The sequence below is a fragment of the Triticum aestivum genome, chromosome 4B (genome assembly GCF_018294505.1).
Source record: "Triticum aestivum cultivar Chinese Spring chromosome 4B, IWGSC CS RefSeq v2.1, whole genome shotgun sequence".
NCBI classification, from domain to species: Eukaryota; Viridiplantae; Streptophyta; class Magnoliopsida; order Poales; family Poaceae; genus Triticum; species Triticum aestivum.
In genome coordinates, this window is record NC_057804.1 from 598,782,785 (window position 1) to 598,791,745 (window position 8,961).

General features: G+C 41.5%; 1 protein-coding gene across 1 annotated transcript; it reads right to left on the minus strand.

Annotated features, from left to right (window-relative positions):
- Positions 1–1,665: 1,665 nt before the first annotated feature.
- On the minus strand, positions 1,666–5,534 carry LOC123093477 (KRR1 small subunit processome component homolog). The gene is made up of 12 exons (XM_044515454.1): positions 5,177–5,534; positions 4,971–5,047; positions 4,754–4,864; positions 4,321–4,389; positions 3,581–3,637; positions 3,459–3,497; positions 3,244–3,354; positions 3,072–3,154; positions 2,933–2,993; positions 2,410–2,553; positions 2,238–2,321; positions 1,666–2,090 (listed from the first exon to the last, which is right to left on the minus strand). The coding sequence occupies exons 1-12, from the start codon at positions 5,385–5,387 to the stop codon at positions 2,040–2,042; spliced, it is 1,098 nt and encodes a 365-aa protein (XP_044371389.1). The 5' UTR covers positions 5,388–5,534; the 3' UTR covers positions 1,666–2,039.
- Between the last annotated feature and the right edge of the window lie 3,427 nt (positions 5,535–8,961).

Here is an 8,961-nt window from a genome sequence, read left to right on the forward strand (position 1 = left end):
TTAATTTTTATTGTGTTGATGATGCTTTGTAATTCTGCTGAACTTTTATAATAGGTCCTTATCCTTTTCACCAAAAAATAACCCCCTATCCATACAACAACTGTAGTATAGGGAAATGTGGACCCAAAAAGCTCTTCAATAATTTAATAAACGCGTAAAAGAGATTACAAGATCTCGTATAATCTTCGAAACTTCTCCTCTACAAAATTTACGGTATTCTGTATAATCTCCAAAACTTCCCCTTTATCTACAGGAAGATGGCCCATGTGCGGGGCGGGATGCCCTTGGTTTTTCCATTTCACCTTTTTGCCTTTTTTCTTTTCAATTTTGTTTTTTCTCTTCTTTAAAATAATCAAGGATTTCAGAAAATTCCTAATTTTAAAAAATGCTAATTATAATAAATATGTTTAAGAAATCATAAAATGTCCGTGAATTCAACTAATGTAATGATTTTGAAACTATTGGGAAAATCATAAAATTTCCGCCTATTTATAAAATGATTGTGATTTTATTTCCGCATATTAAAAAAATGATCATGAATTTGGAAAAATGTTCGTGAGTTCAAAATTTGTTCATGATTTTTAAAAAAATGTTTACAAAATTCAGATTTTCCCCCCAAATTTCGAGGAAAGTTCATTGATTAAAAAAATGTTAGTGGACTAAAAAATGTTCATCAAAACAAAATAATGTTCGTGAATTTCAAAAGTTGTTCTCAAATTTCAAAAAAATATTCACGAGTTTCAGAAAATGTTTCCAATTTTTTTTTTAAAAATGCATGAATCTGTAAAAATATGTTTATCAAAGTCAAATAATGTACATGATTTGTAAAAAATGTTCACGAATTTATAAAATAAGCATGTTCTCATAAATGATGTTTGAGAATTATTAAACAGTACATAATTTGAAAACATGTTCACAAATTTGAAAGATGTACAGAAAATGAATAAAAATAGAAAATAGAATAAAGTAAAAGAAGATTTTTTTTGAAATAAAATTAAGATTAAAGTAAAACAAAAATAATAAAATAAAGAAAGAAGCAATATGAAAAAAAAGGAGAAATCGAAGATGAAAAAGGCAGAAAAGAGGCGAAAGAAAACAGAAAAAAGGTCTCTAACACCATCCCAAAACCGAAAAGAAACTTCTTGGACTGGCTCAAGTGTACGCTAGGAAGGGCGGGAGGGTACTCGTTTGGTGGCTAACACGGGACCTACGCGCTAAATAGGAGACCACGCCCCGTGGTCTGACGCGTCTTTGCTGAAGTGCGAGGCAAGATGGCTGGCCTATTTGACGCATGCACTTTTTTTTTCTGCGGGTTGTTTTGTTTTTTTTTTCATTTTTCGTTTTTCTCTTTCTTCTTTGAGATTTTGGTTCCTTTTTTTCGTTTTCGCATTTATAAAGTTTTATTTATAGTTTTCGCAATATACAGTGAACATTTGTCTAATATACGGTGAACATTATTTCAAATATGGTGAACATTTTACGTTTTTATGTACATTGAGCATTTTTAATATAAGGTGAACTTTTTTCAATTATATGGAACATTTTTATAACACTCCGAACTTTTTTATTATACATTGAACTTTTTATATACACCGAACTTTTATATATTATGAGATAACACATAAGGAACAATTTTTTTTAAAAAATATATATTTTTCTATTTTTAACAGGTTATAAAAATATGTAGCTCCTAAAAAACAACAACCGGGTTTCCAGCTAAGACTCCCTGTTTGACGCCCACGGGCCTCATACATGAGCTCTCGTCTGAGAGCAGTGTCTGAAGGTAGACCACAAATCGCCCACAAAAACTTTTCGAGCAATTCATACAAAAGGATTCCTAAGAAAACATTTTGGTTCAAAAAGCAAATATCGATCTATTCGATGGTACGGTCGACACGATGGCGGTGGTTCGACTAACTCAAAACTAACATAGCCTCTATCAGCAAGTCACTGACGCCGTGCATTCATATCGCGCACGGTTACTCGGGGTTGGATAATTTCTGCTTCTCTCTGGGGCGTGATACGTACAGCTTGTTTGTTCACACATTTTCTTGTGATCCACCCTTTATGCATTCCTTCTTTGCCTTGTTCTGCAAACAGAGCAGATTCACAATCATGAGATGACCGTCCTACTTTCTTCAGTATACAGCAGCAGCAGCAGCCCACACTCGAAAATAGGTTAAAAATGGTTGGACAAGATTTTGTAGCAAAGCGTAGAACAACGAAAGCGGTGTTACCTTTGAGGGCATGGCCACTATATCAGCAACCTCGTTATCCCCACTGGTGGCCATGGCAGACTCAGATGAACCTGCAGTGCTCCCCTGAAACAAAAACAACCAGTGCTTAGTAACTAATACAAGAAAAGGTGGATCATACTGACAGAAAGAAAACACAAAAGGGAAACCTAACCTTTGGGGGAATAGATGCAGCTTCTCTCTTTCTTTTGTTTCCATCCACTTTCTTCGATTGCTTGTCCGACTTCTCTTCTAGTTTCTTTGTCGAATTCTTTTCGTCAGTCAGAGAATACTTGCCATTCTCAAGTTCAAGATCAGTCTACAGTATCCATAATGACAAGATATTATTAATCAAACAGTATGTAAAGAAGCCAACATTTTCAGTTGCAACTGCTACAATACAATACCCACACAGTACAAGGAAAACATGCAAAAATCTACATAGCATGTGGGTTGTTGATTCTACTAATTCAAGTAGCATGTTGTGAACTGCACTGATCTTAGAAATTAACATGGGATGAATTATATGGTCAGCTGCACTGCTGTAGGATGGCCAGCTCGAATGAAATCACGAAGTTCCATGACAGGACTGCTAACCACCATAGCAGTTCATGAATTGGTGAAGAAAACAGTATACCAAAAACTGTAAAACAACTGTAATAGCACGCGCTAGAAACCAAAAAATAAATTGAGTTCACCTTGCTAGGCTGCTGCGGAGATGGAAAGGGTGTGTATGGCTGCTCCAGTTTGATATTCTCCCTAGAAAACAGCAAGCAATGAGCAGGCATAAGACGCAACCCCCACTTTTCAGTATGAAATACGGTGCAAATTCCTTACTTCTCATACTTCGGTAGAATCCTGCCCCAGCTTTCATTAGCCAGGGCAGGTGTTTTAGCCGGCTCACGTTCTTTTTTGAGTTCCTGATTATAGTTAACAAAAACTGATAAGTAGTCTCAGGCAATAGGCATACACCTTAACAAAACACAGGTGATAAAACCAAACCAGTCACCTGAATGTGATCCAGTGGACCCTTTATGTTATTCATGCAATCCTCTGCAATCTTTCTGACTCGTCTTAGTCCCCTTCCGTCAAGGGAACCCATGGCAGCAACAGTATTTCCCTTTCATGATGGTCAATATTTAAGCATAAAGAGTAAAAGGTAGTAGACCTATAAATCTGTACTGTAACTTTGATGAAGTACTAAGGTTGAAATTATGGAAAAACCTGAACTAAGATGTAGCAGCCAGTCAAATTCTCTAGGGCCTGTAGTGCAGAAAACAAACATGTGAACACAAGAGTACATTAAAAGAGACACAACAACAGGACAAGAACCATATGAGTGGTACCTTAAGGGTAGACATATTAGGTCCTAACATACGGTCTCTCCGTTCAGAAAACCTTTTCTGTACATGGCACATTATTACTGTACTGAGGATATCAGAGCTAAATTCATCAAGAGCGGCAAAAGAAAATGATCTAAGGTCTAATTTAAGATAACACCATAATCTAAATCACACCAAAAGGAGAAATATTAAGTTGTACAATACGAAACAAATATTTTTATAATTGGATTCATGAAATTGTTATGGAGGAGACAGATTCAGCACACGCATTTATGCAACTATGTGAAACACAGTATACATATATGGAGCATATGTGAAAAAGGCAACACTAGAAACTACAGTGACCTTGTAAAATTATGTTATGAGCACAATCATCTGACATAAAAGTAATTTAGGGGTCTCATCATAAAAATGGATAAAAAAAAGTAAAACAAATACAGCACACAGTGCATATAACAGATGAAAAACTTCCCAACCCAATTACAGTGTATTAGGTAATTCTGAAACAACAAAAATGCAATTAAGCACCCAGAGTCTAGAGAAAGGGGAATAAGCTAATGTTTAATACAATTATTTGATTGGTTCTGCAACCTACTTTGACAATTAAAAATTTACTTATATTTTTCTTCCTGTTGAAATATTTGATAGCTAGCAGAGAACCACAGAATGCAGCAATAATCATGGTAAAGTCAAAGCAATCTGTAAAACTGCAAGAGCTGTAGTCAATTATGAAAGAGTCTTACCCTATTCCGTACGAGGTCACCAATCTTAATAATATCGCAGGTCATATCATCGTTGAGTATTTTAATCGCCTGCAAAAATCAGTACAAGTTTAATCAGGGATGAACAACTCCCACAAAATATGATCGAGTTGTCAGCTGCTCAAGAATAGGAATGGCACACTATTACATACTAAGGAATGTTTTTCTTTTCAATTATAGAGTACTCAAATTCTCATCCAGTAGTTACTTGCCCAATGAATCAGATGGGCAAAAATTAAGACACAAGGACGGTTCTATTAGCAATTCACTGGATATAAATTGCCGCCCGCAAGTTAAACAAACAAAAACCTCCATGAATCAGATGAGCAAAAATTAAGACACATGTCAGACAGAGTTGCAAAGAAGTTGAAGGGCTTGATCGATCAGCAACAAAGCACATGCATGTGTAGTGTACCTGATGTACAGGGACACTCCGCGACAGGAGTCTGGTCAGGTCCCTTGCCTTGACAACAATGTACGGGTCCCTGGTCTTCCTGGTGGTCGAAACCGTCATGGATCCCTCACTCTGCACACGCACGTTTGTACAACATCATGGGACTGACCCCAAATTTTGGATATTAATTAATCTATCTACTGCTTGAAGAGAAAGCCGAAACAAGTGATCAGCGTACCAAACTGAGCTTGCACGAGACCCCGTGCTCCTTCAGTGCGCCCTTGACGACCGGCCACGCCTCCAGCAGAAACTCCTCTGCACCCGAACAAACAAACAAACAAACAGGACACCTTAACGATCAAATACGGCTCAATTCCATTGAATCGCAGGATGGGGGAAGGGGAAGAGGGTTGAGGGGGGCGGAGTGAGTGGTCGGTCGCATGCCTTTGTCTTTGGCGAAGGTGGTGGAGAAGGAGGTGGTTTCGAGCAGGGCGCCCTCGCTCGAGGAGGGCTCGAACTTCTCCGCCTTCAAGCGGTCGGTGCTGCTGGGGCCATCCTCGTCCCACGGCTTCCCCTTCCGACGCTGATTCTCCCCCTCCGTCGCCGCCGCTGCCGCTGCCTCATTGGTTCCGCCCTCCGACGCCATACCGGACATGCTAGCTTAGCTAGGGTTTAGTTGGATTTCGATGGATTGGAGCGCGAGGAGGCGGTGTGGGTTTGGGAAGCCAGGACGAATTTCCAGTCGGAGGGCCTGGAGGGGACAACGCTGATTTTGGGTTTGTTTGGTTTACCAATAGGGCAGATGGGCATGGCACAGTAATCTTTTTTCTTAACGGCAGGGGGTAGGAACGAGCGAGGGTTTGCAGCCCCGCCGCCGCTAGGAATTTTTTGTCCCTCCCCTCCTGCTGCCATCTTTTTTTTTTGCATGATAATATGTGCCTTATTAATAAAAAAAGATTCAGTTACAAGCCACGCAAACATCGACATTACAGTACTGAAAATATAGAATAATCCTATGCAAAAAATCAGCGCATGTCCCTCTCCACGAAGGAAAAGGAGACAGATCACCTATTCACCCAAACTCGACGCGGCTCCATCGCTGATCAGCAACTTTACGGACCTCCAAAGTAGTTTGCTTGAAGCAAAACCATTGCCGTTGAAAGAATCAGACCAGGGCAACATGTCCCTGGACACGTCATCGAACTTCAGAACTGACACCCCCACACGACTATGACGCCGGAGGAGGAAACCAGAACTGTCAGCCTTCAACCACAGACCCAACACAAGATGCACCATCTTCCAGCTGTCACTTGCGTAGACAACCGTCTACGCGTACTCCTGGATGACAAAACCTCCCTGCTCCACCATGACATCGGAGACAACGCCGCAGCAATGGGGACAGAGCAGAAGGAGATACACACCTGATGGAGTCACCGCCGCCGCCTCGCAGACACCATCCATGAACTCTAACACCACCGATCTGAAGGATCGGCAAACACACGTTGCCATCAACTCCGAGACGCCGCCATGATGAGCACCGCCAGTATGGGAGTGGAGTTGAGGCAGATTTATTCGCCCATGCGACGCTCCCACCACCCCAACGACGCACCACGACCTACAGTTTCAAATCCTAACTACAGAGCGGAGGGACGAGGTCCCCCCTCCCTCCTGCTGCCGGAGCAGCAGCCGGAGGGAGAGGGGACCAACGTCCTGGCCGGTGGAGATCGGTGGAAGAAGATCCGCCTGCCTAGTCGCCTTGTTGTGGCGGCGGCTAGGGCAGGGGAAAACGCCTCGCGTGACGGAGGGAGTGTTCGAGACCTGTCTCCGGCTGCCATCTTGCCGCGTAGAGGTAGGGGACCTCGTATCTTCGAAGTACTAGGGTCTTCGTCATCGTCTAGTGATCATCGTATTTTGTGAGAATAAATTTACTTTCGTTTTTTTGGCGATGCCATGAGGTTAGAGAGTTTTCTGTACTCGCCTATCCGATTATTTGGATCTGATAAGTTTACGTTGGTGTGTCAAACTTTTTCTGTTGGTCCGATTCTTTGTGAAGTTGGTGTTTCATCGATATCATGGTGAAGATTTTGTGATCCGATGTCCTGCACTTTTAGGGGACCATCCCCGGCCCAGTTTATCATCAAGGCTTCCCATCTTTTTGGATGGGCGACTCAAGGTGCTTTTAAAAACCATTATTGATAATGTTCGTGCGGGTGAAAGAGTGACAACTTAGTTGCTCCAGTCCAATTGCAGTCTTTTACCGAAGTCTTTGGAATATTTCTTCTAACAGAGATTGATGCAGCGAAGAAGGTGTTTCCAAGAGATTTCATTGTAATTCGTAGTCATAGGAGTTACTTTGTATTTTCTTGGATTTTAGATCCGAATCAGTATACCTGTAATTGTTATGAGTATGAATAAAATTGCAGGTGTTTCTCAAAAAAAGTTATTTTTTTTCTTTTCCTCTTCTCTCCAGCATAGCCCTCTACACAAGTACCCCCTCAATTCACTATGTAAAACGCTAACAATCAGCCGGCGGATAGCTCAGCCGCGTCCGCTGCCGCATGCTCCACTTGCCACGTGCCTTCCTGGGCACACTCAATCTATTACCCTAGAACCAGAAGCAATGTGTGTTCGTTGTCGTGAAGTGCTTTGCAACAAGTTGTGTTGCAATGAGGTTCTGCAACACGGCGCTTTGCAACAAGTGTTGTGTTGCAATGAAGTTCTGCAACACGACCTATGCTACAAAAAGATTTTGCAAAAGAAAAAAATATTTGGAAAAAAATCCGCAACAAGACCTCTGTTGCAAAAAAAAAATCCGCAACAAGACCTCTATTGCATAAGTTTCCGCAACATGAATTCTGTTGCGAAGTTTCTACAACATGACTTTTGTTCCAGAAGTTTCTGCAACATGACCTCTGTTGCAAAAGGTCGTTGTTACAATTATGAGGGCGAGGCTGGGCTCTTGGTTCGCACAAGATCGAATGGTTGCCGAGGCGACGGGTCTTTAAAAAAGACTAGGTGATAACCCCGCACGTTGCTGCGGGACATTAGTGAGACAGATAGCTTAAGAGAAATGATGGGCACTCTAGACTGACAGCTATCTATAAGATATGAAAAATGAAACGAACAAATTGCAGCACCTTGAATATGTACAACAATTATACACCAACATTTTCATGATCTTCTTGCGCTGCTTCAAGTCTGCATTTTCAGCACACTAAATTGCAAACAGAAACAGGAAATAGGAGACATTTAACACCAGAGTCTACAAATCATTGAACATTTGAAGATAAATATTCATCATTGCAAGAATTTGAAAAGTACATATTGCTAGGCTATCGAGTTTGACATTTCTGAAAGTAAAGAAGTATCATAAGCAAGAAATGTCTTAGTACTGCACTTGAAGATCTATGAATGCACAATGAAACTTAAAGACAAACATGAAAACTAATTTTCCTGTTGGCAACAAATGTGAAATGTGTTGATCTAGGGTACAGGCTGAAATAAAGCCCAACCTAGATGCTAATTTAGCGGGGAAAGCCATGAACGTAATTTGATGGAATTAGTTTCTGATAAGTTACGGAAAGTACCTAGTAGATAACTTTTCACATAAACAACTTATCCAAACACCATGGTTGTTTCCCATTGTTTCCCATCGATGGTGTTCGAGCAGCGGCAACCGGCCGCGGTAGCTGGACGCAGCTACATGTGGTTGCGGCGACCTGTTTGGCGTGGACTGGCGAGCACTGGAGGAGGCGTCTCGCAGTGGAGGCATATTTGTTAGGCAAGCCAAGAAGACGGAGCGGGGTGGCCGAACTCGATGGGAATTAAAAGGAGAAGCAGTGGAAGTGGAACAGGAAGGCGCACAAAAATGCTACACACACGGACTCCCACCTCACAGACTTTACGGACCTGCTGAGTTGTCCTGTTTTAATTCGTCGAATTAATCTCCTTCTCCTAATTAATCGCGCCCCCTGATTTTAACTGGTGGGCTGGGTGCCCAGGCCCGTATCAGGCTGTGTTGGTGTGCGTTTTTGGGATGTGAGGAGCCGAGGAAGGTAGAGAAAGGTGGATGGACTGGGGGAGGACGATCAACTCGTGAGCTGCAGATCTAGCCACCCATAGTCAATCAAACGGGTGAACACATTTGTAGTGACGTGGAGGATTGTGAGGCCAGGAAAATCAGCTAGTGGGGGGCTTCTATTTAGATATAGAAGATTCGTCGTCGACGC